Source organism: Carettochelys insculpta, chromosome 4, assembly GCF_033958435.1.
Source record: "Carettochelys insculpta isolate YL-2023 chromosome 4, ASM3395843v1, whole genome shotgun sequence".
Lineage (NCBI taxonomy): Eukaryota > Metazoa > Chordata > Testudines > Carettochelyidae > Carettochelys > Carettochelys insculpta.
The window spans coordinates 83,439,440-83,459,556 of record NC_134140.1 but is presented as its reverse complement, the minus strand read 5'-3'; the positions used below and the strand labels follow the sequence as shown (position 1 = coordinate 83,459,556).

General features: G+C 39.4%; 1 protein-coding gene across 8 annotated transcripts in view; it reads right to left on the bottom strand.

Moving 5' to 3' along the window:
- The window catches only part of LRBA (LPS responsive beige-like anchor protein), a 657,226-nt gene that overhangs the window by 546,461 nt on the left and 90,648 nt on the right, over positions 1–20,117 (bottom strand). For all 8 annotated transcript variants that reach the window (XM_074993191.1, XM_074993193.1, XM_074993194.1 and 5 more), the window contains exons 16-22: positions 17,113–17,175; positions 14,203–14,300; positions 9,004–9,096; positions 6,876–6,984; positions 6,276–6,357; positions 3,709–3,832; positions 3,220–3,412 (exon numbers count right to left, since the gene is read on the bottom strand). In XM_074993191.1, coding sequence (XP_074849292.1) covers positions 3,220–3,412; positions 3,709–3,832; positions 6,276–6,357; positions 6,876–6,984; positions 9,004–9,096; positions 14,203–14,300; positions 17,113–17,175 — 762 coding nt within the window. The remainder of the gene's footprint in view (positions 1–3,219; positions 3,413–3,708; positions 3,833–6,275; positions 6,358–6,875; positions 6,985–9,003; positions 9,097–14,202; positions 14,301–17,112; positions 17,176–20,117) is intronic.

The following is a 20,117-nucleotide window of genomic DNA, read 5'->3' as shown; positions in this document are numbered from 1 at the left end:
ATGTTAGAATTATCAAATCCCCTTTTATTCAGATTAAATAATGCTCTTAAACACTTCCACATACATAGTAGAACTGCAACCTGCATAACGCTAATGCAAATGTCAAAGTTTATTGAACTATTCCAAGATGTTTTCTTATCCAAATGATTTACCATTAATTTGGTTACTTGGTACCACAACAACTTTGAAATTAAAAGATATTTCAAAGGACTTGAAATCATTAAAGGTTGACACTTGCAATGTTTTAAAACATTCAAGTAAACAGTATATTATATTGTATAAATCACTTTCTTTATATCTTGGAGAAACAAAGGTCAAGAAGGCAACTTGTCCACCTGTCTTTACTTGTTTCCTATTATTAACCATGAAGCCAGTGGTCCTTTTTACAAACTAAGACCTAGACAGATTTAAGTTTAAGGCTATAGTTAACATGTCTATCCTGCTGGAAAAAGGTGTGTGGGTTTCATAAATTCAATGTACACTGATAAGGAACAAAACTAGGTTTTGGTCTAAATTTTTCCTTCAGATTTTCATCAAAGCCGTCAAACTCAGATTAAACCATAATTTTTGGCAAATCATGCTCACTTCTGAAAAAATAACACAAAGGTGTAACATGAAAATTAAGACACTGCATGAACTAGACACATTCAGCTTTAAAAAAAAGCTTATCCCACACCTTTTAAATTCTGAGAGCAAAGGAAGCAATGTAGTGCAATTATACTAGAAAAACCACTGCTGCTTATAAAGCATAGTGCAGCTGTTGGAAGAGAGGGTTACAGTGACAAACAGCTTCCCTGCTGCAAAGGTGGCAGGAAATCTATCAAACTGGACAATAAAATTGCAATTGAGTTTCTTTGGCTTTTTATAGCAGCTGCATGTATCTTGATGTGTAGCTCTGTAAAACCTATTCCATTCTGCAGCAGTACTCTGTTATAACCTAGTTCTTTATCAAAGAACGATGTTATAAATTAGTGATAGGCAGATGCAAAGAGCTGGAAAAAGGAAAAATAAGAATTAATCCCATGCAGTTAGAAATTAAATGTGCCTATTTCCTCAACAATATTAAAAAAAATTAAGACCCCACAATATCCAGTTCCATAATACTTGGAAAGATTGCTGGAAATCTAACAACTCAGTGATGAACTTAGGGTCTACCAATAGATCAAATGAATTATTTCTACACAGAATTATAAAGTTGCATAATATAGAGAGACATGATAATTTATAACTTTTACCTTAAGTGTATAATAGTGTATTCCAAATGTAAGTCAATTAGGAAAAAGTTATTTTAAGAATTGATTACCAACCGAATATTAATATCAAAACATACAGTTCACCTTCCCCCACACACCTCACCACATCTATCCTTTATATCACTAGTTGTGCTGTAAAAATGTAACCATCACCTTCACCAAAAAGTATTGCAATCTGAACACACTCAGAATAAGGTTTATCCGTCCTATCTATTTTGTAGGTCTTAATTCTTGCGACAGAAGACTACAAACAATTTTTTCGGACCAGAATTCAACAGACTAAACTATTCCCAATCCTGTTTGACTACTTTGAAACCAGAATACTTTCTGCAATCCATCCCACTTATTCACCTGTTCATCTCTTTTCCCACCTCACTGCCGACCTTTTGTGCATAAATAAAACCCCAAAACCCACAGCAACAAACACTGAACCCTTAAATCAACAAGTTTGGACTTTGGAAATGTGAAGCCAGAAGGTTTTTCCACAGCTGAGGAGACTTCAATAAGCATTTCCCGGCTGTAACCTAATTCATGACAAAACCAGGGCAAGCACTTCAATCCCATTTGGTATCATATGGAAAAAAGGCCCAACTAGAACCAAATCCATTTTTAAGACCACAGAAGTGTTTGTATCAAGTTCTTGTTTTATAAAATTAATGAAACACTCTTTGGCCCCTAGCAAGGTCTCCTTAAAAAAATCTAGGATTTCCTTTACGAATTCTGGAATAGCTGGATTAGATATTCTGAGTTACAGATATAAAATGATATGTAATTAGTGGTCACAAATCCATTTCAGTCCATGATCTTTTTAAATGTTTAATGTCACCAACCACTAGATCTCAATGCTGACTGCTGCCTTTTTTTCTCCACACACATCTCACAAATGAACATTTCAAAACAACCAGGGGTTAATTTTCACAGATACTGTTTAGAAACCAGTGGCATACTCTTCAGATGTGCCAAAACTGCACATGGCAAACTTCAGAAAAATGGGTGGCTTTATGTCCTTTCTGCTCCCCCCACTCATGGGTGGCCAACAACTAACCAAACATTTGCAAGTGCTCATGCTCGCTCTCTCTCTCTCTCTCTCTCACACACACACACACCCCTACATGCAATAGATTATTGAACTCCTTACTGGATCAATAATCAGTGATCTCCAAGATAAACCAGTAATGCTCTTGTGGTCTAAATAGACTGATACTTTCTGAGGGGGAAATTAACCCATGTAAGGACAGTAAAATGGGATTAATACATGCAGTTTTGCATACCCTCTGTAGTGGGTTGGTCCAACTCATTTAAAAGTATGCAATTTACAAATTAAAAGATTCTACGTAAACGTGTCTGAGAATACAAGTTGCACAGCTTTTCAAGTCAGGCTTTTCTTTTTCCCCCATTGGTACAGGGGGAGAGAAATGAAGCAATTGCTTTTTCTAACTCTGTATCTCAATTTGAAATAAAGTGACTAATAAAACATGGGTCAAAGTGTTGCTCAGATTGTAACAAACCAACAAAAGCCATGAAAGACGAAAGGCTGAACCCGTATTTATACATTGGGATTTTCTTTCCGCCTCCTTACCTTCCTGTCTCCCCGCTTCATGATTTAACAGACAGAATGTCAGCCTCTACTCTGATTTCCTTAATTTTGTTGGTTTGTTTCACTGCCTTCTGATGTTACTAAAAGGCTGTTTTGTCTATGGATAAAGTGCGCCACCTTGTGTTTAAAAATTTCTTCCTATTATAAATGCACACAAATCCAGCACTAAAACATCACTGAAACTCTAATCTGGCCTAGGACATGTTTAAAGTCCACTTTTTCTAAACATGAACATTTTCATGCAGTGAGCAGCAAAAAATTTTTCTAATCAAAGACTCTTTGACCTAGTACAAAGGCTCCCAATTTCATTAGACAATACAAAAAATAAATTACTGTAATTTCTGAAATATTTTAATATGAAATGCTCACCTTTGAATGCGTGATTGATAGCGTATCTACCCAAACTCGCCAGCCACCCCACTCATATTTGACTGCATGGTAAAGCAAAATTCTAAAAATGGCATACACCATTTCAGTTATCTTCTGCTCTTCAGAGTTCTTGGGATTGAAATAGCAAAGACAAAGCATCCACTCCTGCCACACTGAGCACTGGAGCAAGCTCCTGCAAAATACACACTCCTGTTCATGAATCTCATGTCAAAATGGACAAGCATATAAAACATGCAAATATCATTCAACTTTTACTAATTATACATAGCAACTGATGAATTTAGCATATGTAAAAGCACTACCGTATGCAAGCTTCTCTAGCATTACCTGCAGAAGCCTAGAAGAACATGCCATTTGTTTAGAAATCTGGCATGGTTGCTTAATGAAGCTGTTTTAACTTACCTCTATGAAGCATAAAACATTGTTATTTATGTATTGTCCTTTTGTGTGCGCGGTGAGCTCTCTTACCTCCTATTTTCTCTGCTGTTGTTAAAAAGTTTTATCATGTCTGAGAGAAAAACTCGATGAACCTCCAGAGTTTCTGGACACTGGGGAGAGTTACGTAGTAGGGTTGCAATTACTTTCAATACCTCTGTAAAAGAGTTCACAAGTAAACTGTAATAATTAGAAATAAAGCACCTCAAGTATGGGAACTTATCAGACTATGCTCACCGCCAGAAACATTTCAGTAAGAGTCACGTTATGGAAAAGTAATTCAAAATATATTTGTTTACACAAAGAAAAAATTTTCTCCATCAGCATCAAAGATGCATCTGAGAAGAAATATATTGCCTCTTTCTTCCAAAGACTTCCATGACTATTCACCTTCAGCGGTATTTTTAAACAAAAGCACACCCAGAATTTTTCTCTCTCTTTTACAAGGAACACACTTTTAGTCTACTACTCATAATTGGCCTGTCCAACTCTCCATCACGACTGCGGGAGTGGATGGGCCAAATTTCAGCGAATGGCACTGAAACCCAGCATGTAAGAGCACTCAGACAGGGATTTAGCACAAACTCTGCCTTTTTGCCCCCGCCAAGGATGCGCCATACACAAGCATATGGCACCAATGTTTAGAAATTAATTCAATGTTAGTCCAATTCACAGGGGAAGTGGAGTTAGGTTATGTGAAATGTTGGAATTAATGACAATCAGATTTAATAAAACACCACTAATACCTATTATGTGACTGATGACTGGTTTTAAAAAAATATCAGTATTTACTATCTTTAAGAAATATGTTCTCCTGAAGACTAGGAACATACCAGGTGAAAATCATGTTATAAGTTAGGTGCACCCTAGGTTTCTCTTTGAATATCAATCATGCTCAATCTATAGCTTGCTAATGGGTTCTTTTTAATCTCAAAAATAAGTTTCAGTCGTAAAAGCAATGGACGTATTGAAAAAAAATTGTTTCTTTGAAATTTTTCACCCTCTAGCTGCACACACTGGTTTGGATGCTGTATGGAGGAGGGAAGAATACAAAAACCATCAGGCTTTTGGGGAAGTAGGTTGGCAAGAAAACACCTTTTACTTAAATTAAAAATAGGCAAAACTAGGTCAGAATTTATGCCTAACCACTTTCAAAGATTCAGTTCAGCTTCCGATTTAAAATTTCAAAAACATCTTCCCTATTTAATAAAATATAGACACTGACCTTATGACTGTTTTCAGGAATAAGTTACCATTCCTTACATGCCTCAATGATTCCAGACTACTAGGTAACAGTTCTAGGAAGTATGTGTTAACCTAACAGGGATTCTGTCAGTTTCAACAAACTCCATACAGTAAACTCTCATATCCAGCAGCCAAGGGACCAGCTGGTTGCCAGATATTCAAATATTCTGGATAATAGAGAGCTATAGCTAGCAATGCATAACACTAAATAAAAAGATTAGTTAAGAAATAAACAAACGTATACAGAGTACTTTATTTACCAAGAACAGCAGAATTGTACACTGCAAACTTATACTGTATTTGCTGTATTGATTTGTATTTATGTTCACTATACAGTACTTCAGGAGAAAATAACTAAAATTTACTTAAGGTTAAAATGCCGGTTATCTGACAGTTCCAGATGATAGAACGCCAGATATGAAAGTTTACTGTATATGAGGTTTATAAACTGACAACTCAGATCATCTCTATCTCATGAGGATGACATCACCAATTCTCCCTCCATGCACCGACTACCTCTACCAGCAAGAATACAACATCCTCCAAACTCAGATCATTTCCCTTCAAATTTGTCTCATGGAGAAGTGCAATTATCTCAAGAAGAGAAATTTGTTCTTCATAAAAGTTCCAAGAAATCTGAAGTTTCAAATCAGGAATGTTCTTCTACAAAGGAAGTTACCTTAAACAATATAGTAAGCAGATACATATTTGCACTCCATTTCCAGATATTCTGCATTGAATGTAATTTAAGATGAATGTTACTTCCATACTTCATGTAATTTAGTCTGACATTACTAAATAATTCAATGAGAATTGTTTTGAAACCTGAACAAGTAAAATATTCTGTCCATAAAAAGTCTGGGAAAAAATCTCATATTATGAACACAAAAAAAAAAGGTGTCAAGTATCGGAGGGGGAGCCGTGTTAGTCTGGATCTGTAACAGCAACGAAGGGTCCTGTGGCACCTTATAGACTAACAGTAGAGTTTTGAGCATGAGCTTTCATGAGCACAGACTCACTTCATCAGATCCAGCATCTGATGAAGTAAGTCTGTGCTCACAAAAGCTCATGCTCAAAACTTTTATGTTAGTCTATAAGGTGCCACAGGACCCTTCGTTGCTTTAAAAAAAGGTTAGTTCTAAATTACATATATATTCAAACAAACAAAATGTTTTTCAAAAAGCTGGAGACAGGCATGTTTCCCAATTAAGTCCAGCTAAACATGCATTATCTCCCCTCTTGCATGAATGACTCTGTAAAACACATAAATCAGACTGTACCAGTAAGTTGTATTTTTAAATGACAAACATTTTTAGATTAACAGTGATGTAAATTAGAAGATTTTTAATGCTTACGAGGATTTTGTATCTTCACTGTTGAATCTGGATCAGGATGCTGTTTATGCACTACTTGAGTGCAAATTTGTTCAATAAGAATCTGGGGGAAAGATGACGACACAATATAAGATAGGTATTTAATGCTCAGTAAAAAGGTTGCGAGAGAACGGTTAACCCACTTGCTTATTGTAAGTGCTTCCATGGTGCTAAAAATGTACTGAAGTTTCCTTGTATAGCTTCTAATATTTGAATCAGTCTTATTTTTAAATGTCATTTTTTACATTTTCTGAGACACACAATTCGTGTTTTAATTATAGGGGAAGAGGTCCCCTATATGCAAACAAACCTGCAACCTAAAGCCATCATCTCAAATGCAATGAAGGTCTCAGAGAAAAAGTAAATAAATCATTTACCAGTTATCAAAAGTTATTCACAGTGAGCTACATCTGCATCTAAATTAAACACAACTTCCAAAGTAGTAAGCTTCAGGAAACTTAACTGCATCTCCAATTAAGTTTCTAGCATCATCTGGAACACATCAGCACAAACATGCAAGTAATTTTACAACATCTTCTAAGTAATTAAGAAGATTGGGTTCTAATAACAGTCTGTTACTACCTCAAACAGGACATTGTATGTGGTCATGGTGATTAAGCCTGTATGAAGCATCAGCCTTTCAGCTAGCAAAGAGAACAACCCGTGTCCAAGCATAACTTCAGCTTTCCTCCTAAAATAAGACAGGAAGGTGGATAAAGTAAATTAGAGCGTCTCTAACTTGCTCAGTCTGCATACACTAAAGCAGTACTAAATAAGTAAAATTTTCTGCATTTTATTTTGTAGCTTCTTGGTTCTCAGGAAGCTGAGACACAAAAAACCTTACCTGCCAAAGTTAACAGTCTGCCTGCCCACTGAGGACCGATGAAAGTAAGATTCCTGTAGATTTCAGTCTCTGAGCATCTGGGTATGTCTATACTGCAATCAGAGCTGTGGCTACAACACTCATACCTATCTAAGCTAGCTATGTTAAAGAGCAGTACTGAAGACACAGCAGCACAAGTCAGCTAGTCAAATACATCTCCTTAATCCTGGGTATCCCATCTGTGTTGCTGTGCTCTCACTAATACTGGTATTTAACCTCATGAGAGCAAAGCTAGATCAGGTATGTCTGCACATGCTGCAATTACATCCTTGAACGCAATGCTGACACAGCCTGGGACAGGAAACAAACCTCCTACCACTTTCCAGCCCAAAAAGCTAGAGCCAGACCTTGAAGGACCCTTGATAATGACCCTTTATAATCATATAGGAAAGATAACATTCAGCTCGCAAAGATTATTTGACCATGAGCAATAGCAGTTAACTACAATTGCAGCAAACATTACTATTTATATAAATTGGTGGAACCCTGTGTTGTACTTTCTGCTCCAATGAGACAAATATTTCATCTCCAAGATCACCCATAAAAGCTGAGAGCCAATGTTCCAAGACAAAAATTGGAAGATCTATGTAAAGTTTATAGCCCTTGCCACCTCTCAAGGTCGAAGTCTTCATTATCGACAGATGTCTTTAAACTAACAGATCAGGTGGATTCGTATTTGTGTTCTGGGGCTTAAGAAAAGGAAGGCACGAAAAATGAGTTGGGATGGATTAATTTGAAAGAAACTGAAGTTACTAACCCAAACTCAGAGAGGAAGCCGTGCTAGTCTATACACTATCAAAACAAAAAGCAGTCAAGTAGCACTTTAAAGACTAGCAAAAAGACTATTTTTAAAAGCTTTTATATTCAAATTCGGCACATTAACACATGGTTTAAATCGTGATGGGAACTTTCTGAGTCGCTATGGGGCTCGTCTGCATACTTGGCTCAGTCTAATTCTTGACCTTCCCCCCCACCCCTCCACTCTCTGATTTGCTCACCTTGATTACCTTTTTCTGATTTGTCCTCCTTGCTTACTGTTTTTGGTTCTCTGTGCCTTAAATATTGAGTCTGTTCTGGTCTGGCTATGGTCTGAAGAAGTGGGTCTGTCCCACGAAAGCTCACCTAATAAACTATTTTGCTAGTCTTTAAAGTGCTACTTGACTGCTTTTTGTTTTAACCCAAACTCAGTTTATATGGCTTGAGAATCTCTTACTTTATTCATCTTCACCATAGCATTGGCAAGAACACCAACAAGCATTTCTGCTGTATGCCCAACAACAAATTCTAAGTACCTATGTGAGTTGGATCTGAGCTATGGCAACAACTCATTAAGAAAGTCTGTGACACTTAACCATGGTAAATCACCTGACTGGTCAGAGGTACTTTGTCAAGCATATAGCAAAAGTGGTAGGTTGCAAATACTTTAATATTTTTGCTAATTATATAAAATTAAGACACTCTTAAAACACCTTACATTCCAGGGCTGGTAATATCTGTTGGTCTTCTGACTACTCTAATTATTATAATGTATTTAGCTGAAATTATGCAAGCAGGTTACTTTAAAAACATAAATCTAAAAATCCATCTATCACACAGATAAGCTTGATGGCAAGCCTTTTATGGCGCCATAACGTAAGTTACCAATTGTGAGCAATCCTATTAAAACAGGCAACAGATTATAAAAAATAAACTGAATGACAATTAAAAACAGTACCTGCTATAGGCTGAAGTGTGTACTCTGGTTGCATGGCAACACAACACTTTAAATATGTATAACTATATATGCAGAAACAGTACCTTTTCTTCAGATTTAAAGGCAGTACTTACTTAGGTGCTAGATGTTTTAAGAAGTAGCCCAACACTTTTAGAGCTTGTACTCTGATCCCTTCACTTTTTGACGCTAGAAGTTTATAGACAACCCTAAAAGAAAACAAAGATTGCCTGAAATAGCTATAAAATTTTCACACCAACAAATTGGCTGAAGCATATCGCAACAAGTCTGCACCTTGGTACAAATTAAAGTAACAGATATTGACAAGCTTTACAGATATGGTATGAGATTTTCTTAAATTATACAGTATTTTGCACTCAAATGTAAAAGTTATATTTTGGAATTTTGACGTTCAAATTCTGCTAATCCCTAAAAATATAATTTGATATGAAAACAGTCTCTGTGGAAAGGTCATTTTAATTCCAGTACTCAATCTGTCTTTAGCTGATCTCATCAAGGCTACTATACAGAAAACCAAATTATGTCCTTGTACTGTCAAGACAGCTGGTTAAAGAATAATTACAAAAAACTTCAGTTTTTGCACTAAAAATGTTAGTATTTAACATTTGCATCCCTTGCTAGACATTTACGGCAGCTTTCAGAAAAATGGCAAAAAATGTCAGGTGGCATTCTTTTCATTAGACAAACTAGTTTCTCTATCTGAGATTATTTAATAAAAGCACAGTTAATGAAACAATGCACTAAAGGCTATACAAAGCTACCTTACATGCAGCATTGGATATGTACATATATGCCCCTTCTTTCTGGGGGACAGAGGCTGTGGCTGCACAGCAAGTTGGTTTCAAAATAATTTATGCAATTTGAGCTCTGCAAATTAGGTAAATTATTTCAAAATCCTTTATTCCAAACATGGTGCTGTCCAAATGGCACCAAAATTCGGAATAATCAGCTATTCCAAAAGTTCCATTAACCCTCATTCAACAAGGGCTACCGGAGCTGGAATACCGCGCTCTTTTTCGAGCGCAGGAACAAGACACAGAGTTGCTTTTTGGGATACATTTGATTCCCGAAATAGCAGTCACCATGCACACATGGCCAGGAGGCATTCCTCTGTCACTGATCTTTTTTCATGTCATGCTGGTATTTAACATAAGGAAATCCTATCAGGATTGGAGTGTGCATTGTACTGACTGATCAACCCTCACATAAATCTCACATAATTAGAAGAGACAGCATGCAAATGTACTGATGAGAAATGTACGTGTAGAGTTCTCATATATTACTTCAGAGCATGTATCTATATTTCAATTTCTCATTCAAAAATTTTAACCTGAAAAGAAGCAACACTCACACTTTCATCTCAGCTAGCAGATTCAATGCCCCAGTATGTTGCTGAAGGACATTATGCTGTATCCTTCATATTAGAGGCAAACTGACCTCATTGACCACTTTCTTAATTATTAAAAATTATATATAACTTTTGGTCACACTGACAAAGTAACATACAAAAAGCTATATGAAAACGTATGCCAAAGAAACAAATGACTGAATTAATGCTGCTCTCCCAACAGTGTTCTTTAGAAGATCACCTACTATTTTCCCCCAAAGGACGCCTTCCTCATTTTGGCTATATCTGCACTATGAGAAATTCAAATTTAAGGCAGTTAGCTCGATATTACCACAACTGTCTTCACTGTAAATACCATTAGCTCAATTTAGAGAGCACTAATACTGATATCATAATATCATCAGAACCAGCTGGGTGTAGTGTCAAGTTCGAATTTAAAAGTTCGAATAAAGGCCAGTGTGGAAGTGCCATGTCTTAAAATTGAATATATTCACCTCCAGAGGTGTCCCATATGTAACCCACAATGCCTCACAATGCTCTGGCCGCTGCACTCCAGGTGTGCAGGAATTAGATAAGAAGCCCACAAATTTGAGTTTGGCACCAGAAAGCTTGTGGTGATGGGATCATGGTTTGTATGAGAGATTGAGAAACTTCTTTCTTTCTTTGCTATTAGTTTAGCTCTGGTTCTGTCTTTACCTCTGCAAGCTGAGCACTTTTTTTTCTTTTTGTGCTGGAGCCAGCCCATTCTGCAGCACCACATGGCAGCTAGGCTGTTGTGGGGGTTGTGCTTACATGAGATGCCAAGAAACTTCCTTTCTGCGATTGACATTTCTGCAGGCCCCCTCATTCCCTCCCCCACAGGTGCCATACAGTCAGGGTCTTTCCCACACACAACCTCCTGCGGCTAGCCCCTGACCCTATAAAAAGGACATGCCTGCGGTCCATACTATCAGGCAACATGTCCTGGCTTGCACACAATGAGGGCTCCAAGGGCAGGAAAGATTTTTAGGGGCTTGGTGCCATCTCCCACATTGGCAATTTCTGTGTAGTACAGAGGGAACACAAAAATCTTTTCTCCAAGCCTTTTCTATCCTTTTTTTGCCCCTAACTTTGTACCCCTTCATGCAGGAAAGAGAGGGTAGATGGCCAGGTAAGAACACAGACTGTGCACAGAAGCTGTATAATGAACTGGGAAGCCAAACACCCTCTCCTGAGCAACTTTTTTCTCCAATCTTTACTATCTACTCTTTCTTCATGCTTTTCATTGTCCCTGTATGATTTTCGGGGATCAGATGCAATCAAGGGAGGGGGAACAGTCAGCGGATGGCCAGTTGAGAAGACACACGCTTGCTGATAAAATCTTTTGTAATTCAGTTACAGAAGAAAGATTTCTGTTACTTTCCCATCTTTGTTGATGCCCTACTTTTACTTCCTTCTGACTGGAAAAATGGGCATTTACTTACCACCGGAGGGGAATGAGGGCAATGCAATATGGGAAGATCATGTCAAATACCAGCAAACATACACAAAAATGATATGGGGATGAGGGACCTGTGGGATAGGTTCCCACAATGCAGTGCTGCAAGAGTTGATGTTTGCCGATTGAGTATGACAGCAACAAGTTGACTTTGTGAGAAGGACATGAGGAGATGAGGATAGTCAAATTCAAATTTATAAAATCCAGTGTTACAAAATCGATATTAATAAATTCAAACTTATCTCAGTCTAGACATAACCTGAGTGCACAATAAGGATGAGTGCTCAGGGAATAGGTATATTCTCATTATTTCTTCTTACCCTCAACATTAGGCACGTGGCTCCTTCCTTAATTACCACACCACCTAAATACTGAATTGAGAATCATTAATTTCAACAAATTTTTCTATCTCACTCATCACTATAGTATCTCAGTGCTTCTCAAACACTCACTTTTATTTTCTTTGTGAGCCAAAGTGGTACACCCCTACTTTACAGATGGGGAATTGAGGCAGTGTGACAAAAAGGCCAGAGCTGTCATAAATGACCATTATGTTGGATGCCCAGTTTCCATTCCCAAGATCTGATTTTCTAGTCATTAGCTTTTTATCGCACTTAAATACAAAGCACAGATCCCATTAACTGCAATTGTAGATGTGGAAACTGAATCTTCCGCCAATCTGACAAAAGCAGACTCAATTTGGGAATACAGAAAAGGATCAAATTTAGTGACCACTTGTGAAAAATCAGGTTTAAGCATCAGGGAGGAACTTCTGTGGCAGAGACAGGGATAGAAACTAATTCTACAGCATTCAACTGATATAACCAATCCCTTGTCTCATTCACTAACACCTTGTAACAGGTGTAGCTCTCCTGATTTGGTCAAGGACAGAGGAATAACTTCATAATTCCTAACACAGGGGAACTAGGAAAAAAAAAGTATAATCCAGGATTAATCAGATAGCTACAACAAGATGAGAATATGTATTTATATAGCAAATGAATTAGTACATGAAATCCCTTTTAGGAAGAGTTCTTATATCTGGCTGTATGCTCACACTTTCCAGATATCCACAAAGGATTCGTTTTAAATTAGCAAAGTTCAGTTATGAGGCCACCCTTTGAGGGGCACAAAATAAAATCACAATTGCAACAATGCCATTTTCCTAGCAATTCTCTAATAGACTTTATTAGATATAACATATCTCTCTCCTTTCCCCAATTACTACTATCCATTCACCACAGCATGAAAGAATTTCTCAACATATTGAGCATGGCCTACGGAAGAGGCGGCCAATAATTTCTGATGGTGAGGTGCCCTTCCAAGATTTTGGAAAGGGGTCAACGGCCTCACTTTTCTATGCAGGGGGTGCGGAGTCTGGGATGGAGGTTGAGTCAAGAGGGAAGCTTGGGTTAGGGGACTGAGGTACTGGAGAGGATGGGGGGTCTGAAAATGGAATTTGGGTGAAGGAGGGAGTTGTGACCTGGAACAAGATATTGGGGTGCAGGATCCAGGAGTGTGTATGGGTGTGGGAGAAGATTCTAGCCTAGGGGATGGATGGATAGTCTGGGAGAGAGGTGGAGTGTGACAGAGGCAGGCTCTAACCAGGAGGTGCTTACCTAAACAGTTCCCAACCAGCAGCTCTCTCACGCAGGCTCTTCTGCCTGCCAGCAGCCCCAGACCACTCAAAATGGCTAGCTCGTCCACATGAGACTCTGCAAAGCAGAGGGAGGTTTTGCACACTACCTGCACCCAGCAAAATGTTTCAGCTCCTATTGGCTAGGCCCCATCCAATGAGAGCTGAGAAATTTTGCTACACTGCCCTGTCTCCAGTGGTTTCCAGCCAATAGGAGCTGAGAGATTTTGCTGGGGTAGAGGCAGCAGGTGAAGCCCTTCCTCCTGGAATACAGAGAACCACAGGAAGCAGCCAGCCACACTGAGTGGTGCTGCTCCATGCTCCACAGGGCCAAATTAAAAGGCGTGGTGGACTGAATCCAGCCCCTGGGCTGTATCTTGCCTGCCCTGGCCTAAAATAGACAGAATTTGCAAAGAGTAGGTTACACGCCATAGGGTAAGGAGTAAAAAAAAAAAAAATTCAGTAACAAAAAATTTAAAAAGTAGAAGAAATCTGTTAGCTAGCTAGCTGGAATTGGTCAGTTACTAAATTATCCAACAATTGACACAAAAAGGAAGACTTGAGGTGAGATGTTAATGGACAAAGATTAACATACAAGTTTTGACTAAGTCAATAAACTGACTACCTGTCTGAGCATGACATAGCTTGGAGTCATTAAGAATTCATCAGTAGTAAAAACCAATGTCAACTGTGGTCAAGAGAGCACCTGGACACAAAAGTCATATAAAAGGAGTTTACAGCTAAAGGATTGTAAGCTTGCATAGAAATTCTGATGAATAGCAATAGCATCAAACACAGCACTCTCTTCTGCCCATTTATGACATTTAATTTACCGTAATCCATTCCTCTGATCAAAAGCGGGGATCATGGAACTGGGATGCTCTGACATCAGAGCAACAAGCAACTGCAAGACATCCATTAAATTGTCATCCTGTTAAAAAATAAAATCACAGGATTTTAATTTAAATATTAAGGAGTAAATTACCAGATTAGAATGTTAATCTGCATTGTAAAAGTTACGGCAAACAATACAGTATGACCCAAACCTCCTTTCTGGGCCAAAGAAATTCTTGTAGGTAGCACCAGTAGGCAGTAGACCAGAACTAGACTCCATATTACTAGGCCAGACTCAATGGCATTGAAGAGTCCGGAGTGTGTTAAGGAACAGGAAGGCTACAGGTAAATCAGGCCTACAAGCTGTGCTCCTGGGATCCCACCTGGTAAGGTGGTCAACTGCCTAATCATGCCAAGACCTTCCCCTTACTACTACCCTGCTCTAAAGCCATTCCCTGGTGTGTCCCTTCTCCACCCCATGTCCCCCACACCCCTCTGTCACTTTCTGTCCCCCACTCTCACCAGGCTGGGGCATGGGATTTGGATGCAGGCTCTGAGGAGCAGTGTGGGTGCAGAAGGAAATGCAGTCCCTGGGGAGGAAGTCTAGGAGTGGGATCTGTGCCGAAGCAAGACATTGGGGTGAAGGAGGTGGTCGGGGGCAGCACTTTTCTCAGTGGATCCCAAAAGCAACTGGCATACCCATCTGGCAGCAGCTCTGCAGGATTGCAGGGGAAAGAGAGCAAGAGGTTTCTATATACCATTGCCTGCAGACATTACCCGCCACTGCTCACACTGGCTCTATCTTCTCCCCACCTCCACCCTATGGCCTCTGGGATTGCCCCCTTATGGGAAAGGAGCAGAGCAAGGGCAGATAGCCTGCCTTAGCCCTGCTGAGCAGCCAGCAGCGGTGGCCAGGAGCCCACAGGCCCATTTAAATCACCTGCATTGGTTGGACAATTGCCCCCTTTCCTCACACCCTTCCCTCCATTGACTGGCTTGAAGAAAATGAAAGGGTGAACAAAACTGAGAATGGATTAGGTGATAGAAGAATGCAATAATGCACAAAACAACTCATTTTGGGTGTAGTGGGAAGTTTGTGCAGATAGGACAGGGAACAGACTATGCAGCAATTCCTCTCATGCGCGTGCACACACACACACACACACTTTGCCCTTTCAGTGAACTGGAGCTAGAATTGAAATACAAACATTTGGACTAAATTTTCCAAGGGGTGGAGGTTCATAAGATCTTTCAGAGATGGCTTAAAGTAAGGAAATGTTTGAGAACCCCTTTTATAGGGGTTTCATAGGCAACACCAAGAAAGGATAATTTAGGCTTACCACCTGTCTAGCCCTTCTAAGACAGGGCAATGTTGTGACCAAAGCCATTGTAACAGATGTCTTGGCTGAAGCAATTTTTTCCTCAGTTGATTTAAGTACATAGGTGATAATCAAAACAAAGAAAACAAAATGTTCTGAACACGCTTTACAAAACTAGCCCTACCCTCTTCATCAGGCTAATCACAAGGAAAAAGCTGGGCTGTCAGTTTAGACCACACAGGTTGATCTGATTATCAAAAGGGGGCAAAGCTAACTCCTCCTTTCAATTTACAAAATCTGAATAAAGACCATGAGTGTTTCATTCTTGGGGTTTTGCTACATATAAACTTTATGCCTGGCAAGCCAGCACATAAATGTACAGCAGACTATCTTGACAAGTAGTAATTGGTCATGCAGGCACTGGCACGATGCACAGAAGTACTTTGACTACAAAAATTTTAACAAATGGTAGCAGAGTCCACACAGTCAGAGCAGGTCTACACTAAAGGGGAAGGTTAAATTAAGGTACACAATTTCAGCTACATCAATTATGTAGCTGAAGTCAATGTACCTTAATTCAGGCTTTCACACCGTCTCCACTAACTGAAGTGCACAGGGGCCTGCATGCCTGTTGACTTCCCTTACCCCCTAATGGAGGGGAAGGAGTACTCTGGTTGATGGGGGCACACTAAATTCAACTTCAGAAAGTCAACCGTGGCAGGGTCCATCTTCCCTGCAGCGTAGCTGTACCCTCAGTTACTTCAGAGCAAACTAACATTGTGTAGATTCACCTCCTGACTTGCCATCTATTAAGTCTCCATGTAGGTAAGCCCTTAGCAGCTACCCAGATTGTCATTTCTGCATAAAGGAGAAGGCTTGAGTTGCCTATTTCATGCTGCAGCCAAACACACTCAATCCAGTACCAGAGACCAGCAGATAAAGGCAGGTGTAAACACAAGAAAAAAATAAATCAAAAGTGCTTAAAGTGAAATTCGATTAATTCCCTATTTTAGGCATTTCAAGCACTCAAAGAGATTAGTTCAGTTAGATTTATGTTCCCATTTCCCTCGTCTTTGATGTTACATCTGGCATAAAGTGCTTTTTCCTGGTGCTAAAATATGAAGATGCAGACATTATCAATGGTAACTACTATTCTCTCCCAGTTAGGTTTAGAACCTTCTGTTACACTTCATTAACGTTCTTACTTTTAGTTCACATTTTCACCTATTGTTTAGTTAAGAAGCAGAGAAAAATGGTGGAAACATCAAACAAAACATTACTTATGTGGCATAGAATAAGGATTTGTAAATCACTCTGTTTTTCTGCTTAATAGTTTGTTGAACAGCATAGAAAACTCCTTTTTAACTTACTTACTTCCTTAACGAACTTCAACCTACTACTGAACATAGTTTTTAAATCACTACAGGATATTGCTAATTTAGCACTCTGCACTCGTTTTGGATGTATTTGGTATTCTCACTGCAAAGCCATCTTGTGGCAAAGGAGGAGATTTGTATTACAAAAAAAAAAAAAAAAAATGAAGAAATTGTGCTCGAGTTACCAGGAATAAAAATAAATACAAAAAGTTACCTCATGAATTGTGAGCAGATAATTGAGAATGGCCTGCAGTTCATCTTCTTTCACGCCATAATCCTCAAAAATAAAATTTAAGTTGTATCTAGCATCTTTCAAGTCATAACAAAATATTTATTAAGAAGCACTATATAAGACAGTATCACATAAAGCAGAAAAGCCACAGGAGATAGATTTATCTTTACCAAAAGCACCATGACAGTTTTTAGGGTAAAAGGTTGCCTGTCCTTAGGAGTCATGATCAAAGGATCTAAGCTACAAGAGTTGCACACAAAAGTGGAAAGTGATATTGAAAAATAGGGTAAGACGTGAGAATACATCTATAGGAAATAACTGCTATTGCGAAGGAAAAACAGGTTTCTTATTATTCTCCCTTATAATAGGAGTAAAGAGCTAACTAAAGAAGTTAAAGGGCAAATTTTAATAAATACTTCTTTGTATAATGCATAATTAAACTTCAGAATCCACTTCCACAAGATATTGAGGAAAAAGAATTTATATAGGATACAAAAACAGTATTATTTATACAATCATGCATATTATCAATATCAATAATACGTCTGCCTAAGAATCCTTAGTGCTGAAACTTGATTAAAAAAATCTCGTTTCCATGAAAAATAAGTTCTTTCGCCCATGCCAAAGCAGCAGTCTTAAAAGCATTTAATTGAGATGCTTCTGTACCTCAATATTTGAACAGAGTCTAGACTTTTGGTAGAGTTTCACCCCGGCATCAGTACTTATTACTGTCTCTGCAAAAGGTGCCCCAATGTGGCCTTTTTATAAGCTTCTGGAGGGAACAAAACAGTTTGGCTATGTCTACACTTGCCCCCTTCTTTGAAGGGGGCATGGTAATCAGGGTGATGGGATTTTTCTAACAAAGTGCTGTGAGGCTTCGAAAGTTGCCACGAGGGAGAATTAGCCTGATGCATATGCAGCACTTCATCGCAGCACTTCATTAGTAATCCATCAGTCTGATTACCACCCTGCCTTCAAAGAAGGGGAGCAAGAGTAGCTACAGCCATTGCAAATGCTCAGTAACGGCTGTTTAGGGTTTGTCCACTAAACCATCCAGAGGTTTCATCTGCTACTAATATGGTCCAACCAAAGGACTAAGGTGGATTCTTCCTGTAACTGGTCCTCCCCACTACAGGGGCCCAGAACTGAGAGTAATGAATCTGTCATCCTTGGCTTCCAGTGCTGCTTATGGCACCTACAAAGCATGGAGGAGAAAGACAAAGCAGCCTGGCTGAAATGTACAGAGGTGACACAGTAAAAAGGGAAGAGACAGAGCAGCAGTTCCCAACCTTTTTAAGATGGTGACCCATTCTGACAATTCAGTGAGAGTTTGTGACCCAAGACAATTCAAAACAGCTGGACAGGGAGGGGAGATTCTCCCATAGAAAAAAATATTTTATAAATCTTGATTTACTCCCTCCCCCAACCCCAAAACACCACCCCCACACCCAGGCTTAAACCCCTGGCATCCTGAAAACATCCCTCTGACCCCATGTTTAAAGCCCTCGCAGCTCCAAAATGCCCCCCCCCACCTCATAAGCACAATGGCTGCCCCCTGGTGCTCCTTCGCTGGACTGTTGCCTCTGCATGACTGCCCCCAGACCTCCTACTCCCTCCCTGCATCTGCAGCATGGGCAGTTCCCTGCCCTGCATGCTGAAAGGGAACTCAATTTAATTGGTTTAACAGCCAGATCCCTCCCATTGGCCATTAAACCAATTAAACTGAGTTTCATTTCAGTGCAACAGAGCAGGGACTGGAAGCAGGAGTGAGAAGCAGCAGTGGTAGAAGCTGCAAATGGCTCCTTAAAGAGCCAACTGTGGCTCATAGCCATCCATCTGGCAACCCTTAGAAAATCTAATGGTGACTATGTTTGGGTCCCAACCCATAGGTTGTGAAACCCTGAGATAGAGGTTCTTTGGGTTAGAGGAGAGCATAGCACAAGAATACAAGCAGAATGATTCTTAATCACTAGAGAATATTCCCATTTCCTCCCAGAACCTGGAACTGAATCGAGGATTCCTGAATCTCAACTATCTTCTGTTGTCTGGCAAATAGCTGCAAAGCCCACTTGCAAAGTGTGCATTATCCTCCAGTAGCTTGTCTGAATTAAGGATAACAGCCTACTAGTACTGGTGAGTCTGTCCACAGTAATGCTGTTTCTGAAGCATCTGGTTCTGTCACTGTTCGATCTAGGAGATGTTCCCCAGGTGGAAGACACTTCATAAATTAACTACATACCAACAACTCTGTTTTTGATACGATAGTTCAAACACAAAAACTTTTAAATTCATGCTTATATTAGCAGCCCAAATGGAAGGATCACATCCAGTGTTCTGCAAGGACGGGGTGTGCAAACTTTTTATGCAAGTCCTTACTTTTTCTCAGGGACCTCCACCCCCGGAAATGAGCTGTGGTCTCCCAGAAATGATATGCTGCACTCCCTCAATAACAATGGCAGCAGAGGTCCCAGGGGGCTAAGGATGGTGGAGGCAGTGGACAAATCAGCTTTGTGAAAGCCACTCTCTTGTGAAAAGCTTGGCTTTTGTTTTTAGTTCATTAAAGGAAGAGAGGCCAGAAATTTTAATTTTTTTTTTAAATCAGTTGGACCCACAGGATCATGGCTCTGACCTTGGCACTAAACAAAAAGAGGTTGATAACATTTGTGCTAGTTTTCAAACTTACACTGCTTCTTACTGGAAGGGATTCTCAGCAGCAATGAAACTTTCAACTAAGTATATTCCTCTCGCTTTATATCAAACTCTCAGAAGCTTTGCAGCAAGCCCAGCCCAGGGTGTCTCAAGGAATTAAGTCTGACCATGATTTATAAAAAAGAATTAGCATTTGTAAAGCAAAGCCCTTGGTAGAGCTTGAGCCCAGAACCAGTGCTTCGGAAATGTCAGCATGCTGATGAAGGTGGACTTAACTTTTCCTGCTGCCTCTGCCTCGTGGCAGCAGGGAGTGAACAGCCAACAGGTACTGATCTGGT